This window comes from Camelus dromedarius, chromosome 32 (genome assembly GCF_036321535.1).
Source record: "Camelus dromedarius isolate mCamDro1 chromosome 32, mCamDro1.pat, whole genome shotgun sequence".
Classification (NCBI taxonomy): Eukaryota; Metazoa; Chordata; class Mammalia; order Artiodactyla; family Camelidae; genus Camelus; species Camelus dromedarius.
In genome coordinates this window covers 8,967,817-8,985,091 of record NC_087467.1, presented here as the reverse complement: position 1 = coordinate 8,985,091, position 17,275 = coordinate 8,967,817, and the positions used below count along the sequence as shown (strand labels likewise).

General features: G+C 41.5%; 1 protein-coding gene and 1 non-coding gene across 2 annotated transcripts in view; both read right to left on the bottom strand.

The window, feature by feature from the left end:
- GAREM1 (GRB2 associated regulator of MAPK1 subtype 1) overlaps positions 1-17,275 on the bottom strand; it is a 163,547-nt gene that overhangs the window by 89,080 nt on the left and 57,192 nt on the right. Inside the window, exon 2 of the mRNA XM_064481520.1 lies at positions 13,988-14,128. Coding sequence (XP_064337590.1) covers positions 13,988-14,128 — 141 coding nt within the window. The remainder of the gene's footprint in view (positions 1-13,987; positions 14,129-17,275) is intronic.
- On the bottom strand, positions 6,172-6,244 carry TRNAV-CAC (transfer RNA valine (anticodon CAC)). The gene has a single exon. It is a non-coding gene; the product is annotated as a tRNA-Val (tRNA).

Sequence of the window (17,275 nt, the reverse complement as noted above, 5' to 3'; positions counted from 1 at the left end):
CACCAAAGACCCAGAATTGCCAAAGCAATACAGAAGAAAAAGAACAAAGCTGGAGGAACCTTAATCTCTAACAAGGGGTTTGCATATACTTAGTTGAATTTGAAAAAAAATCTGGACAATGATTTTAAGAAAATCTCATCACGTTTAGACAAGTGACTAAAATTAAAAGTATGGTACAAACTAATCAGGGTATCTCAAAGTAGATTTTTGGAGGGAATATGTAAATAAGATCCTCCATGGAAAGGCAGGAGGAACATTTTAAATATTAAAACAAATCTATACATAACATTTAACATGTTTTCACACGCCAACAAAGAATCACTTGTCTTCCAACGGAATAATAGATGTGTCGACATCTCAAGGCTTAACTATCTTCATTTAGATCAAGCAAAGGTCTTTGCAAGGGAAACGAGAATGCGTTCTGGAAGCTGCTCTGTTCTCCTTTGTAAAAACTACATTTTCCACTTGGTTATTTCCATTATACTGGGGAACATGATTGATTTTTATAACCCAATCTCCTCTCTGACCATGAAATTCTGGTATTAATTATCATCTTCGGTACAGTTGGTTTACTTGGATTTTCTAGTGAGAGAATCATACAGTATCTTCCTCTTCCTTTCCCAGTGCTTGCAACCTCATTTCCTGCTTTGTCTGACTACATCAGCCACACAGGAGCGGCAGCAGCAGCACAGGACACTTCCACGGTACCCAGCGCACGCCGCAGGCACTTCGCCTACAAGGATATGAGTTAGGTATTATTTCCCCATTTTATAAGTGATGAAACTGAGGCACAGGAAGGTTATGTGAATGATCACACAGCCCCTAAGAGGTTGAGCCAGATCAACGAACTTCCTCTCTTTACTGTCATTTTGGTGCAATACGTACTCTAGTTGGGGAGAAAAATTCAATTTGTCAGGCCACTTCTATGGACTGAATGTGTCCCCCCCAACCCCAGATTCGTATGCTGAAATCCTAAAGCCCTATGTGACGGTATTAAGAGGTGGGATCTCAGGGAGGTGCTTAGGTCATGAGGACGGACCCTCATGAATGAGATTATTGCTCTTACAAGAGAGCCCTCCCCCCAAAGAGCCCTCTAGCCGCTTCCACCACGAGTGGTCACAGCAGGAAATCGGCCACCTGCAACCCAGAAGAGGGCTTTCCCCAGAACCTGGCCATGCTGGCACGATGAACTTGGACTTCTCCATGTCCACCACTGTGAGAAATAAGTTTCTGCTATTCACAAGCCAACCAGTATATGTGGTACTTTGTTATAGTGACCGGTATGGACTAAGACAGCCACAGAAGAGTAGAGGTGAAGGCAAGAACCCTCATCTCGTTCCTGACTCCACATCATTGTTGGCTTTTGCCATCAGGAAGGAGGCAATGAACTCGAGTCTGCTGGGAATCACAGAGCTGACCCAGCGTGGCTCCTCCCACCTCAGTGTCTTGGAGCCCGTGTCATTCAAGGTCTAGAGTTACCGCAGAGCCACTATGATGGCAGTGCCGGGCTGGTCAAACACGGAGATGGCGGCCTGGGGGTGACTGGACACCAGCAGCACTAGTGGGCACCGTCTTTCTACACAGCAACGTGCTGGACGGTTGTCACATAGAAACACACTAGATCCACATCATCAAAGAGAATACGATTTCCGAATGGTTCCTGCAACAGGTAAAACGCGCCAGCTGTTTTCCTTCTACAACCTCACAAAAAAGACTCAACTCGCCATGTAACATGGTGCGTAGGTGTGTGTGTTCAGGGGGAGAGCGGGACTCAGGTGCAGTGAAGTTACACAGGCCAGGAATTCTCTAGTTCAGTTTAAATGTCTTTATTCTTTAAGTTTCCCTAGTTGTCTGACCTGTTAATCCAGACAGGGGGTTACTGCTCAAAGGGCTGCTCTTTCCCCAGCCCGTTTACACCTGGGGAGCACAGAGAAGGCCTACGTGTGCGGTGCTCCCACGGGCTGGGAGGAGGAATAAGAAGCTCTTGAATCTGTGAGCCCTTCCTGCTAGATGAGCAGACGGAGGAGAGCCAGGGGGACAGAACACTACGTGTGTATTTGGCTGACGAGCATGAAGGGTAAAGGAAAGATGTGAAGACAGAAAGAACAATTACAGCCCCAATCAAAATGCTTTCTCATCCCTGAGATAATGTCCTTCTCTTCGTGATTCACCCAGCCTGCCCCGGACCGGCTGGGGAGCAGCCCCAGGAACAATGCAATGTATTATTTGCTACTTCCACCTGACTTAGGCAACTTGTTAGTCACCAAGGGCCGTCCCCACCTGCAGCCAAAGGGTTATCTCTAAAACACAAACACAGTGTCATGGGAGACAGCCCACTGCCCACAGCGTGCAAGCCAAACCCAGAAGGCCCGTCAGCACTCTGCGGTCTGGCCCCAGCCGCAGGCTGCAGGCCGAGTGGGCAGGCCTCCTGGTTGGACGGCTCTGGGTTTGAATCTCGACTTTCCTACCTATGGACTGTAGGACCTTGGCTAAGATCCCAGAGTCTTGGCTTCTTCTTCTTCTTTTTTTTCTTTTTTGATTTACTGAAGTATAGTTGCTGTACAGTATTATGTAACTTACAGGTGTGTAATATAGTGACTCATAAGTTTTCAAGATTATACTCCATTTATAGTTATTATAAAACATTGGCTACATCCCCGTATTGTACACTATATCCTTGTAGCTTATTTTATTCCTATCAGTTTGTACCTCTTAACCCCCTACCCGTATACTGCTCCCCTCCCCTTCCCTCTCCCCACTGGTAACCACTAGTTTGTTCTCTGTATCTGTGAGTCTGCTTCTTTTCTGTTATATTTACTAGCTTGCTGTCTTCTTTAGATTCCACATATAAGTGATATCATACAGTATTTGTCTTTCTCTGTCTGACTTGTTTCACTCAGCATAATGCCCTCCAAGTCCATCTGTGTTGCTGCAAATGGCAAACTTTCATTTTTATGGCTGAGTAGTATTCCACTGTATATATATACCATGTCTTCTTTATCCAGCCATCTGTCGATGGACACTTAGGTTGCTTCCATATCTTGGCTATTGTAAAGAGTGCTGCTATGAACACTGGGGTGCATGTGTCTTTTTGAATTAGTGTTTTTGGATTTTTAAAATATATACCCAGGAGTGGAATTGCTGGGTCATGTGGTAGCGAGCAGTTTTCTTCATTGAATGGATGCTCAGAAGGGCCCTGTGGTCGAGAGAGTCTGCACCCACTCGGGGAGCGCCTCTGAAACGCCCTGGCCAGTGGTGAAATGGCAGCCCTGGCTGGGGAAAAAGGACCTGACAACAGCACTGAAGACTGATGGAGGCGGCAAACAGGCACCTGGGTCCTTAGAGCAGGTGAGACCCAGTGAGAGCAGGTTGGAAGGGGGAGCAGCTTTGGCAGGCGCTGTGGAGATGGCACCAACGAGGCTGGGCACACAATGACTTTGAGGGGCAGAGAGGAAAGGGCATGCGGTGGACAGAGGATTGAAATCCCCACCAGGGCGATGGGCTTCATTCTCACAAGGGAGAAAGCCGAGAGGATGAAGCGGTGTGAAGGGTTGTACAGAAAAACACAGTTGCCCCTGGGTGTTAAGCTCGTGGGATGCAAAAGGCACAGGGGGAGAGATGGGGTATTTCAGACGCCAGTGTGCCCGCTGCATTTCATTTACCTACAATGATTTTTAACGTCTAGAAGATAAAAGCGCTCTGTGACTCTGCTTTGTCTCACGCTCACTCATTGGCCTGACTGATTCTTAGGGACAAACCCCATGATATTTTCTGAACCAGTTCTAACAGGTCGGAGGCCTTGGTAATGTGTGCCTTATGAAAAGCGCACATGCAAGTGTTTGAATCATCTGTCTTCTTGCCCTAAATGTCAGAAAAGTTCACACGGTACACGTGGTTTGTTGTTTTCCTGTGTATTCAAGTACACCTGACAGCTACCCAGCTGGGTGTGTGGTTTGACAGAAGAGGCCAGCACACGACTGCGCTGGAGCATGTCACAGAGGTAGGTGACTCCAATTCTAAGAATTGGAGCGGAGCAACTTCAGGAAGATTTACCAGTGCTGCGATCAATTTGGGAACATACTAAATTTGTTTTCTGCAAAGAAGAAAAAAGCTCAAAGCAATTCCTAAAAGCTGAAAGAGAACCTTTCAAAAGGTCACACTACCCCTCGGAGGTACCCATCCAACATGGAAATCGAATTATGAAGTGAGACCAACCCATCCCCACCCATATTATAAACACCCCATTAACAGTGTGGTTACAGGCAGCTTGTTCAGACTTTCCACCTGATGTCAATCACATTATTTCATAGGTTAAATCAGACTTGAACTGGAGTTATCCCTTCCACGTACCAACTTTCCATCCAGTACTGACACACAAGTAGGAAAAAAAACCCCCAGAAAACAGCAGCCTTGGAGGTTGGGACCCCAAGTGCCATCCCTGTTTTTGTTTTATTTTTTTTTTGGATCCTAGTGTAGATTAGGTATATGACTTGCAAGGATTCTGAGAGTAAATAGGCAGAAATGTGAAAACAGCAGTTGAGAGGTTCTTAGATTTTTATTAAGGTTATTTTACGAGCACCTATAGACCAAGAAAAGCCACACAGTGTGACGCCAAGTAACCTTCTGCTGGATTTGCTCTCCTCCCTTCCGTATTGCCCATAAAGCTCTGATTTTAAGGAGAAACTAATAAAAAAGAATTTCCTTTCTTCCCAAATCACTCACTCACACACACACACACACACACCCCTCCTTCCCCCTGTAAACACACATCACTACTACCAACTGGGTCAGCCCCTGGGGACCAGCCTCCGCTGGGAGCAACTGCATCTCCAAAGGAAGTCGCTAACCTGGGATGGTTCCCCTACGCAAAAACAGAACCGTTTCTTTCTGAGTTCACCTTTCACGGGGTTGTTTCCACACTTGACACTGGAACAGAGCGACCCCACGAAAGGTGAACTTTCCTCCCCACAGAAATTACTTAAGACTATAAACAGGATTCAAGGATTGAGGCAGAAGTGGTTCGGTTAAGAGTTGCTTACGAGTTAGACATGACGATTACCTTTGCTGCTGCTTGCTTCAGAAAGTCAATTTTTTTCCCTTTTTATTAAAAAATTTTCAAAACATACAGAAAATGAACACCATCTACCCTTCATCTGAACTGAACAACTTAAACAGTCTGCCCTATAATCGTCTGTGTTTGCTTGTTTTTGGAATATTTTATGAATAATACTCATATTCCCCCCAAAATTCAGTATGTCTCTAAAAAAATTTTCCCTCATAACTATAATACTAGTATCACACCCAACAACAGCTAACAAAATTAAGGTAATTCCCTAATCATCTCGTCATAAATATCATTCATATGCAAATTTCCTTGGGTTACTTACTATTCTTAAGCATTTAGAAGTGAAACTAGCAAACTGTCCCAAAGGCTGGTGACAATTCTCTAAGTTATTCTTCCATCAAAGGTAGATGCTTACAGACACACATGACTGTATATAAAATAGATAAACAACAAGGACCTCCTGTAGAGCACAGGGAAATATATTCAATTTCTTGTAATGAGTGGTAATGGAAAAGAATCTTAAAAAAATATATGTGTATGTATAACTGAATCGCTTTGCTGTACACCTGAAACTAACATTGTAAAGAGACTCAATAAAAACTTAGAATTAAAAAAAAAAAAAGGTAGATGCTTACGTAAGTTCTTCACCCTTGTTTTGAGTTAAACCATCTGGGTGAACACCCAAGTGTGAAAGATACATCCACCTGACCTCTGACCACAAACTCTGCAGTACGGTATCTACACCAATCACATCACGAAGTAAAGAAGTGGAGAGGGAGCGGGTAACTGATGCCTGTCTAGGAAAACGGTGGCAGGGACAACTTCCCAGACACCAGGCTATTGTATTACTTAATTAGCTTTCCCCTCTCTTCTCTTCTGAGTCACTCCCCCTAGCCGAGAGTCCTCCGACTCCTTTGTTCTTAAAAAAATGAATGTTAGAAGCTTTTCACTCCTGTGTCCCCTCTGTTAGTTTCTCTTTAATACATTGTGACAAAAATAGTTGATCCTTGCTTGCTGTCTCACCTTCCACTTATTTTTTTAACTTAAAAAAATTTTAAGCTTTATTTTTTTTTGGGGGGTAATTAGGTTCATTTATTTGTTTTTGATGGAGGTACTGGGGATTGAACCCAGGGCCTTGTGCATGTGAAGCATGTGCTCTACCACTGAGCTATACCCTCCCCCTCTTCTACTCATTTTTAGCCCCCTTATGCAGTCTAATTTCCCTCCCATTTATTCATTCAGATGGCCTTTTTGAAGATCACCAGTTTCCTCAGTCACACTTAAAAGACCCTTTCCCCAGACCTCAAGACTGGGATAAGCAGCCCTCCCGGATGCCATGCAGGGTCCTCTCCACACCCAAGGGGCTCCCCTGGAGGCTTGCTTCTTCCTGGTAATTTACTCAGAGGTGAGAATGTCACCCGGACACAGATGACTTATGAGTTGGGGAAAGGTCAAGGTAAATAGATGTTTCCTTAGCTTTTCCCTGGAGTCTGAATACAAGTGGGGAGCTGTGTCTGAAAGGAGAGAACAGCAAAAGCTGCACTCAGCGCACCAGCTAATTCTAACGCATCCCTCCTCTTGGTGACAGAATGTCTTCCTTGTAAGAAGTGCCATCCAGCACTTTCCAGAGAACAGCAGTAAGGGAAGCAGGTTCTGGAGCTGTACATCCTGAGTTCAAATCACACTTATTAGCTGCATCCTATTACAGGATCCTGAACATCCCTAAACCTCGGTTTGCAGTCATGCAAAAATGCAGACAATAATAGAACCTGCCTCATGGGTTTGTTGTGAAAGTTACACGAAGAAATAAAAGTAACATGCCGAGTTAGCAAAGTGCCTGGAGAATAGTAAGCACTAAATAAATCTGAGTTACCGCTGTGACCTCAAGATTCAATTATGAAAAATGGTTATTAGACATTCTCAAAGAAAGTTTGGTTACTCCCCATTTTACCATCTAAGCTTTATCCCATGTAATAGAGAAAGTACACAAAATGTTCTATACAAGTTGTTACTTCTGTAAACCGATGATCCATGCTAATTAAACTCGCAACCCCGGAGAATCAAAGTAGCTTGTTTCGACATCTCCTTTTGTTCAGTAATTACAACTCAAGGTTCTGCTAGATACCACATTACTGTAATTTTGCCCGAGAGACAGACACTGTACATCCCACATTTTAAAAAGCAGGCACTGCTGGTATAAACCCAGGTGCTTGCTGAGTAAGGGACTTGCTGATTTCCTAAGCAATTCTAACCAACCCTGGGTTCCATGGTTCCTTACTTCTGTACATTTTGCAGCTAGGAGGGAAGTGCTGAGATCATTTAGCTTGTCAAAGATTCACTGGATTTGCAGGAGGATAAGAATTTAAAAATAGAAGGCAAACTGTGGCTGGCGTTTATCTCAGATGCTTATGTTCAAGTAGCAATCTGTTCATCAGTGAGGAAACCACAGGTGCCATCGAATGACTTACATTTTCACAAGCCCGGTTAGAATTCCATACTTCCCCAAATGGTGGACCAGGGGTATGCAGACACCTCACACTCTGATCCACTGGTTTCTTAAAGCTGTGTCTCCGTGGAGAATTTTCTGGTTGGTGTTCATGGGAGAGGTGACAAGGAGGAGCTAAGCTTATGACAGGACTCATCTTGTGACAGGGACAGTGTTGAGTCAGTGACCTAAGTTAGATCTCAGAGATTCTTCATGACATTTTCTATCGCAAATCTTCATTTTATAGGTTGGAAACTTGGAGCTTAGAAGGGCAAATAAAACTCCAGAGGCGATGGCATATCTAGCTTTTTGTGGAGTCTGAAGTTGGTATCCGTTTTAAAGAGTAGAATGTTAAACTGTCAATACCAAATTAGGTTTAAGGCCCTAGAAGGGTTCAGCACAAACCCTGAGACCCGCACAGTAGTGTAACCAATGTGCGTGAGCTTGACCGACTGCTCTGAGCTGCAGAGACAAAAGGAATTTGATGAACAGAACTGTTAACTGTAAAATGGAAATCATTCATCTTTACAAACTAGTGGCTATAATTAAGTTGCACTGGGTTCCTTTTTCTAATTTTTTAACAATGGATTTTTTTTGGTTTAATAAGTCGGGATAAATTAAGGGGGCAGGAGGCGTGCAGAGTGAGTTAGCAGTGTCTGATAAAGTCCCAGGTAGTAATTTAGATGGCCTGAGTTTGCAGAATGCAGAAAAATTCTGAGTTCTATATTGTACGCTCCTTAGGAAATCTTTGCCCTTTTGGTAGCAACAGGAAGTTAGAGTTTAGATAAAATTTATCTGTGAGGCCTTTTGAATAAAACTGGTGTGAAAGCAGCAATCACTTTTCTAAACACTATGCCAATTCTTCTTAAGCGGTTTCTCTGCTGTTAGCAAAATAATGTGATGCTGACTGAACATATTCGTGCAATCAACTGTTTGTTAAACCAAGAAGACTTCTTTTATCTCAAATAAAAAAACGTAATCTGTCAGAATAAGTCATTTTTTTACTCAAAGCACATATCATAATTTCAGAATTCAGAATAAGGAGATTCTTATAATCATCCCATCAGAGTGTAATTCTGATAAGAACTTAAGTCTTATTTCTCTTTTCCGGAAAGTTTATGAAATTATTTTTTTTCACATGAGGAATTTCATGAAAATCTCTGATAAAGAATACGAAAAAGGCACTCTGGATTCTGATGTTTCTAAAAATGCTGAGTTATACTGCTTTCCAGAATCTATGTGAATAGAGCTGTATACGGCTGCCCAGGCTGTGCACTGCACAACTCCAAGGGGCTCCATTTACAGAGACCACAAGGTAAGGAGTGCTGCCTGGAACAGGACAGTGCAGTGGCCCTGACTGGAACAGTACACTGACTGAGAAGAATGGTTGCTGCCTATGCCAGAAAATAAGGACATGCTTGAAAAAATGAAGGGGGCATGTCATAAAGATACGTGGGCCAGCCTGTACCCAAAGGGCAAAATATCGGACAATTTGAGAATCAAAATAAAAAAGGACAGGAATATATTATAATTCCATGAAAGAAGTAAGAATCCATAATTCCATGCTGATAGTAATAGGTAGGTAAATAAATAAAAAATAGGAGAGAAGGAAAAGCTCTTCCTTCCAGCAGAATGATGACAAACATAAGAAGGAATGATGCTGTATAGAAAAAACTTGTTTGTTTTTAATCAACTATGTTCAATATCTTGTAATAACCTTTAATGAAAGAATACGAAAACAAAATATATGTATGTATATGCATGACTGAAACATTGTGCTGTACACCAGAAAATGACACATTGTAAACTGACTGTACTTCAATTAAAAAAAAAAAAGAAAAAGAAAAAAGAAGGAATGGTGGAGTGAAGTTAGAAATGCACCATTTTGCTACCTTCAAAGTAAACACTGAATCAGACAGGAATCATCAGTAGCTACTTAATAAGGAGGGGGCATTAGAGTAGGAACAGGACACCTACAGAATCTCAAAGAATCACCTTTCGTATTTCCCAGTAATCACACAGCACATGGTAATTACACAGCAGAGAAATCAGAAAACACCTTGACCAAGTGACCCAAACCAACGTCACCGACAAGGGGCAAAGGGACACCTGTGCCCACAGATGTGACTCCCTGAGAAGGACACAGCCAGCCCAGAGCGCATAATCTGAATCCAATCCTGAAGAGCCTGGGAAACCCACACTGAGGGCTATTCTGTAAAACAACTTGCCTATACTCTTCAAAAGTGTCATAAAACACTAGAGGCTGAGGAACTGTCCCAGATTTAAGGAGACTTAGAGAGACATGATAGGGAAATGCAGTAAGTGGTCCTAGACCAGATGCTGGCCTGGAGGGAAAAAATGCAGTGAAGGACATTACTGGGACAACTGATAAAACTGGAACAAGGGCTGTAGATTAAAGTATTAAATGTCCTGAATTTGCTAACAGTTCTGTGGCTACATAAGAGGATATCCTCGTTCTTAGGAAATACATAATGAAGTGTAAGGGGGACGCATGCTCTCAAACAATTCAGAATCAATAAATAACATGGGAGTGTGTGTAGAGAGAGAGAGAGGGAAAGAATAATAAAACAAACAGCAAAATGATGGTAAAAATGGGTAAACAGTATTAGGGAATATATTATACTATTGTAGCCTCGAAATAAAAAGTTAAAAACAAACAGACAAAAAAAAAAAAAAAAAAAACAAAAAACCCAGCAGCCAAAACAATTTTGGAGGGGTATCAGTGTTCAGCCTGTTTTCAATGAGCAGAAATGTTCTTCAATTTTTAATCTGTACTTCAAAATAAAGAGTTAAATCTTTAGAAACATTTTGCTGCTGTCATGACCATAGTCACCACCACTAACGCTCACGGAGCACTTAGTAAGTGGTGAGCACTCAGAAAGGAGCTTCGCTGGCATCACCTCTTTTAATCTTCACAACTACCCGCAGAGAAAGGCACTGTAGTTATCCCCACTTTATAGATGAGGAAACTAGGAGCCAGAGAGGTTTAGTAACCTGCCCAAATACAGACAGTAAATGGTGGAACCAGGAATCCAACGAGGCTGATGACAAAGCTGGCAGATTTTATTACTATGTGAGATTTATTTAATTATTAATTTTCTTCAAAGAATGAGTGATGACTCTCAACCTAAATAAAACTCTAACATGAAATTAGTAACATATGCATGGATAAGGGTTTCTTCTACTAATTAAAATGAGAACACTAAGAAACCAGAGACGTAAATGATATTTTTAGTCTCCATAATTTACTTTAGGTTCTCTTTCTTCCAAAGGCTGGACTTGGTAATAAATTCTTTGAAATAAAGCATGCCCCAGGCTGTTTTCTGAAACTATCTTTTCTTTTTTTTTGGGGGGGGGGGCGGGTAGCAGGGAGAAGTGGGGTAGAATGAGGCTTATTTATTTATTTTTTAATGGAGGTACTGGGGACTGAACCCAGGACCTCGTGCGTGCTAAGCACACACTTTACCACTGACCTATACCCTCCCCACCTGAGACACTTATCAAATGTCTCATAAACCACTGGGTCCTTGCTATGGACTGAATGTTTCTGTCTTCCCAAAATCAGATGTGGAAGCCTAAATCCCCAATGTGATGGTATTTGGAGGTGGAGCCTCTGAGAAGTAATTAGGTCATGAGGGTGGGGCCCTCATGAATGAGATTAGTGCCCTTATAAGGACAGACTTGAGAAGGATGACTGCTCTCTCTTGCTCTCTCTCTCTGCTATGTGAAGACACAAGAAAACTACCATCTGCAAAAACCAGGATGTGGGCTCTCAACAGACACTGGATCTACTGGCGTTTTGATCTTGAACTTCAAAAGAAATAAATTTCTGTTGTTTACAATCGATCCAGTCTATGGTATTTTGCTATAGCAGCTTGAACTAAGACAGATATATTTCAAGTTTTTTCTCCCTTTAATATATTTTCTTTCTTTTCACATGAAATGGTGTGATTTTAGTGTTCATGTTTCCTTTTAGTCTTGGCACCTCAATTTAACTTAAACAAAAAAAAAAGGTATCATTTGCAACACACTGCCTGGTTTCCCAATTAAGTGTACTATCATCTTTCTTGCAGATAAACAGTAATCTGTCGAACATACCATATCTTTTATCCCAGTGAAAGCTGAATGCCTGTTAAAAAAGTGTTCAGAACAATAAAAACATTTGCAAATACTTGCAGGTGTTTGGGAAAATCTTATCATCTGACACTGTGACTGTCCATGCCAGAACAAAGAATTCCCAATCTTGGCTACACAATTTAACCACAAGAGGAGCTAGTAAAGTCCTGGGGCTCAGCACACACTCAAGACCAATTAAACCAGAGCCTCTGGAGATGGGAACTATGTGTCAGTCATTTTTAAAGCTCTCCAAGTGATTCCAATGTGTAGCCAAGTTTGAGGTCCCAGGTGGAGCATCTACAGCCATAAAGAATTGTTGTCATTTACGTACAAATCCAGAGGATTCACAAAGGTGTTTTTTTTTTTTTTTTTTTTTTTTTTTAGAACTGGTCTCACTTGTTAAGGAGTGTATAGTCCAGCTGGCAGGTGAGGATATGTGTATATACAGGACAAGGTAACTGAATGAAGACTGAGGACACGCGCCAAGTACATCAGAAGAAGACACAGGGACAGCAGGGGATGCTTGCACTGCACCCTCCCGATGCAATGACAGGCTCTGATAAAAGCACAGCCAGGGAAGGCAACTCTGGCTGGGGAACAGCGTAAATGGAGAAGCATCCAGGATGTCCGGGACACAGTGATGTGACTAATCTAGCTAGAGTGGAAGGTTAGAAAAGGTAAGTCTGGAGAACCAGCCCCTGGGAGGGCTTTGAGCAATAAGTCAGGAGACAGGTGGCATATGGAGTCTCTAAAGAGATTTGAGGACAGGATAAAGTGAAAACGTGCCCTTAGGATGACTGACTAGACCAAGCTAGTCATGATGGGTTTGGGGGAAAGACTAAAATTCAATCTATGAAATGAAGAACACAGCAGATTCGGTGAGATCGATATTTGATGAATCACAATATTAGAACTTCCTTTTCAATTTTCCACAAAGGACGGGAACCAGAAATTCAATTCTGGTAAAACTAGCACAGATCTCACCTGCCATGGGGACCACTGGAGGGAGAGGCTGGGCTGGCAGGAGGGTATGTCTCATCCTCCGCCTCTCTGGCCTGGCCCTCAGGCTCACAGTCATTAATACTTTCTATATTACTTTCTTTCATAGCTATATGTCCTCCCTTTTTCCATCAAGACTACTCTGACAGCTAGGAAAGAGAATTCTACGACAGGATTTTAGGCAAGGGAACTTCTTTGTAATTTTTTTGGACTAAGGATTTTGAAAAGCTTAGTGATCTCTAGGTTACATCCAGTAAAGGAGACTCCTGGGAATTAAAGGCGGACCAAACCATTCATTCATCCAATTAAATACTTATTGAACATATGACACGTGCTGCTGTTCTGGACACGAGGAATACAGCGAGGTCCCTTTTCCAAACAGACAACTCTCTGGGAAATGTAGAGGTCTCCCTCAGAAACATGATGGCAGTCTAGAGCTACACAATTTACGGTTCATAGGTTGAAGTGTCCTGCTACAGACTTTTGAAAAATTAACGAGAGTAGAGAAAAAGTCAAGATCCTTCACATAATGAACTATATGCACTAGACAAAGTATAGAATGTATATATACATATATATGTGTATATATAAAAATTAAAGTGAATTTTTTATAATTTTTTATAATTAAAAAAAATTCATAAGCTGCCACTATTTAAAATGTATTCAAACCACTGGATGTATCCTGAACTCTCAGATCAGTGCTGGCACTTAGGAAGTGCTTAATAAGTTAGTTAAATGACATTGTTAAACTGAACGGAGCACCAAGTGAGGCAAGCAGGCAGTTATTGTTTTGATTTTACTAAAGCAGAGACATCATCTCAGCTGCCTGTGTTCTCAATGCCTCCTTGCAAAGAGGGACGCGTCCAGGTATCTGACCTTCCAATCCAATCCATTTAAAACCAACCAGGAGGGTTGCTCGTGAAATGGCATCTTGTGAAACCATGACATCAATGTCACTCACAAATGCAAAGCTCAAGTTGTGCCCAGAGGCTGGCTACACATATTGACCATCATTCCAAGACGACAGAGGCGACCTTTGTGTGTATAACAATTTTCATTTTATAAATATCTAGCAAGAATCCGCACTGAACTAGATGCATTAATTAGAAATGCCTAGGACAAAACGAATCAGAGCTTTCGCTGATAAAATAACCACACACAAAGTGTTTGAGTCTTTTTTTTCTAAGTCATTATACTCTCTAGTTTATAGTCAATTCCTATTCTCTCGCTGTGGAGGAAAAAAATGAGCATATCCAAGTTCCCTTTTTTGGTTTCTTCTTACCCCTAGAGAGAAGTTTTACCTGCATAATGTACCGGAATCTCAATCTTTGGCCCAATGACATAGTGCCCCTCCTCCAAGCTGTGGGCAGTGATGGTGGTCCACTGGCGGCATGAATGAATAAGAAGGTAGTCATGTTCCCGCAGCCCTTCGATGCATTCTCCTAGAAAACATAATTTTATATAAAAAGCTTAGAATTAGCATCTGTTTACTCCATTCTCTGCAACAAAATTTCATTAGTTAAAACTTCACTAATGCAGAAGTTGATAGTTTATCCAAGATAAGATAAAGTTCACTTCTGAATTAGCAATAAAAAAGGCATTCCAGACCAAGCTGATGACCGTACACAGGATTCCATAAAAACATTTCCCATTTATTTGCAAAGAGACTTTCAAATACCTCTTTCTATCTTAATGGTTATAAAGTTCAATGATAATAAAGCAAACATTTATGAAATGCCAACAATTCATTAGCCACCAATTAAATGCTTTGCATATATTATTTCATGTAATACAATCAACATTATGAAGTAGGTATTTCCTTCTTTACAAGTGAGAAAAATCAAGGTTCAGAACGTTATTCTAAGCTCACAGATTTAAAAAGCAGAAAAGTGCAGATTCAGGCCTTGGTCAGACAGATTACAAAGCTTATGCTCTTAATCACTACAATATAACTACCAAAAATAAATAATAAACATCTCTCTGTTTAGCACTTGAGATTAAATACCTGTATCTCCTTTTAAATTTTATCTGCTTTGCCAGTTCTCTCTGGCCTCCTACCAAATTTGCCAATCAATTAAAAATACTGAAGCTTTAATGCATACAAGTGAAATTATTTTTCATATAAATATTTTCTAAAGTAACTTTTCAGCATTTGAACCAATGACAAACTATTTCAAAAGAGAAATCTAGTGTCTGAAACTTAAAAGATGCCTTTTTTTTATATGTTTAAACAATCCATCCCATTAATCCCGGTTTGGTAATTTTAAATGCTCGAAAAAAAAAATCACTGAAAAGACTAACTCCTTTATACAGAAAACAATAAGGCTTCCTTATTTTTGCCATTTATTATATCACAATAATTAAAATAACTATTAATGAGTTCACTATGTGTTCTGAAATGACATTTACAGTCATTCTTAAAAGTGTCAGTACTTTTTCAATAAATAAAGCAGAGGAGACTGTCATGATCAACCTAGTTATTACAAACGTAAGTTATCTAATTTGCTTCCAAACCAATAAGGCAACGATCTTTAAAACAGTCTTAATGCAAGAGAACTTTATCTTTGTCACAGGAAATACAAAGAGTTAAAAGCTTAATCTGGGGAGAGGGGTTGAGGTGGGCGAAAGAGACAAGCCTGGACGGTTCCTTTGCAGGAGGGGGAGGGTCTGATTCCCAGGGGGGATTTTTCAACCGCTTCTGCCCTTCACTCTTTGGGAGGACCAGGTTAAGACACCACCAGGGGATCACTGGTACTCATGAGCCCTTTGCATCTCTGAAGCACATCAGGGCAGGAAAGATCTGGATCAGAGGCTCCAAAGGAGAAATTATACAGCCCCCTACATGCTCCGCACCAGGAGGCAGAAGAGTGGGAAGGGCACATATACAGGAGGCAGCAGTTAGAAGCTCAGGCTCTGAAATCCAGCAGCCCTGGTGTAGTTAAAGCTCTGCCCCCATGGCTGTGTGGTCCTGGCCAGGAACCATCCTCTCTTCACTGGGACTGGGTGGGGGGGGGGGTCCCTGCTTCACAGATTGGCTGTGAAGAGATGCAGTGATGGCGATGGAGAAGGTGTAGCACAAGCCTGTCCATGTTTTATGAGGAACAATCAGGAAATGTCAGCTATTAATTTTATTGGAAGCTTTTCCTCCCTAAAACTCAATCCTTAAATAAATATTATAGTTTCAGTCCCATTACCCTCCTACAGGTGAGGAAATGACCTTCAGAGCAGGGAAGAAACTTACTCAAAGGTGCATGGCTAGAAAGTGGCAGAAAACGGACTTCCTCGTCCCTCTCTCTCCCCTGCCCTTCCAACACCACAGTCCTTTGCCTTGAAAACCACCAACAATAATCCAAGAAACGGAGAAATTGACCTTCAGCTTCAAGTCTCACTCATTCACTCAACCAGGATGACAAGCGCTGCTCTGAGTGCCTGGGTTACATCAGGAAACAAAACACACACCCCTGCCCCAGGACGCTTACTACCCGCCAGGAAGGAGACAAGACAGCACCGTTAACAAAAACGAGTGATGAAATTGTGAATCACAACGTTGAAAAGTGCTAGGGGAAAAACACAAGGGATCAGAAATACACAAGAAAGGAGGGCCACATGCAAGTTTGTCATTGTAAGATATTCCTCATTCATCTATCCAACAAAGCATGTGTTTATTTTGCCTTTTTAAAGAAACACAGCTTTATTGAGGTATAACTGATATACAAAGAACGTCACATATTTAATGTGTACAATTTGATGATCCACAAACACTTACTGAGTACCTTCTGCGTGCAAAGCAGTGGAGGAGTGAGCAAAAATATAAAGAAGACCTGGTCTCTGCGTTCTCCTGGGTGAGGTGTGTTCACGTGTAGTTTCAGGCAAGGTAGGACAAGATGAACGAATGCTATGCAAGAGGAATAAGATACGGAGAGTGGAGATGGGGACTTTAGCAGAAAAGATCAACAAAATTTTAACAGGAATATATAGCATTTGGGCTGATCCTTCTATGAAGAGTGAGTTGGGCTTAGACTAGAGGGAGGCAATGGGGAGCCACTGAGGAGTTTTGGGAAACAGAATGGCTAAAACTCTGCTTTAGGAAAATTAATCTGGCGGTTCTACAAAAGATGGATGAGAGAAAGGAGAAACCCAGGCCATGGGGTGTATGCAGGAAACTCAGAGGGAATACACAGTGCCATTCAGAGAAAAAAGAAAAATGTCGTTTTCTGCAACTAAATTGCTAAATCATAAAAACTGTTTTAATTTTATTCCACAGTGGGCCCTAAAGAGGCAGCCAAGAAACAATTGCAGTCAAGTTAATCAAAATGAAAATTTAATGTTAAATCCTACTGCTTGCTGAAGTAGTAAACGGTCTATCAAGAGGATTCAGAATGATTTTTTGAAGCCATAAAGTTGTAAGAAACCAATGCCTATTTTTGAGCTTATGTCTTTTTTATTTTTTTTAAACAACTGAACCAAGTGCCTGCTGGAGGCAAAATAAGTTTTACAAAAATTGTCTAGAAGCAAAGCTTAATATAATTACTTAAAATATCTTAGGGCAGGTCACTACCGGAGACACTATTCAAATGAAGTCATGGAGT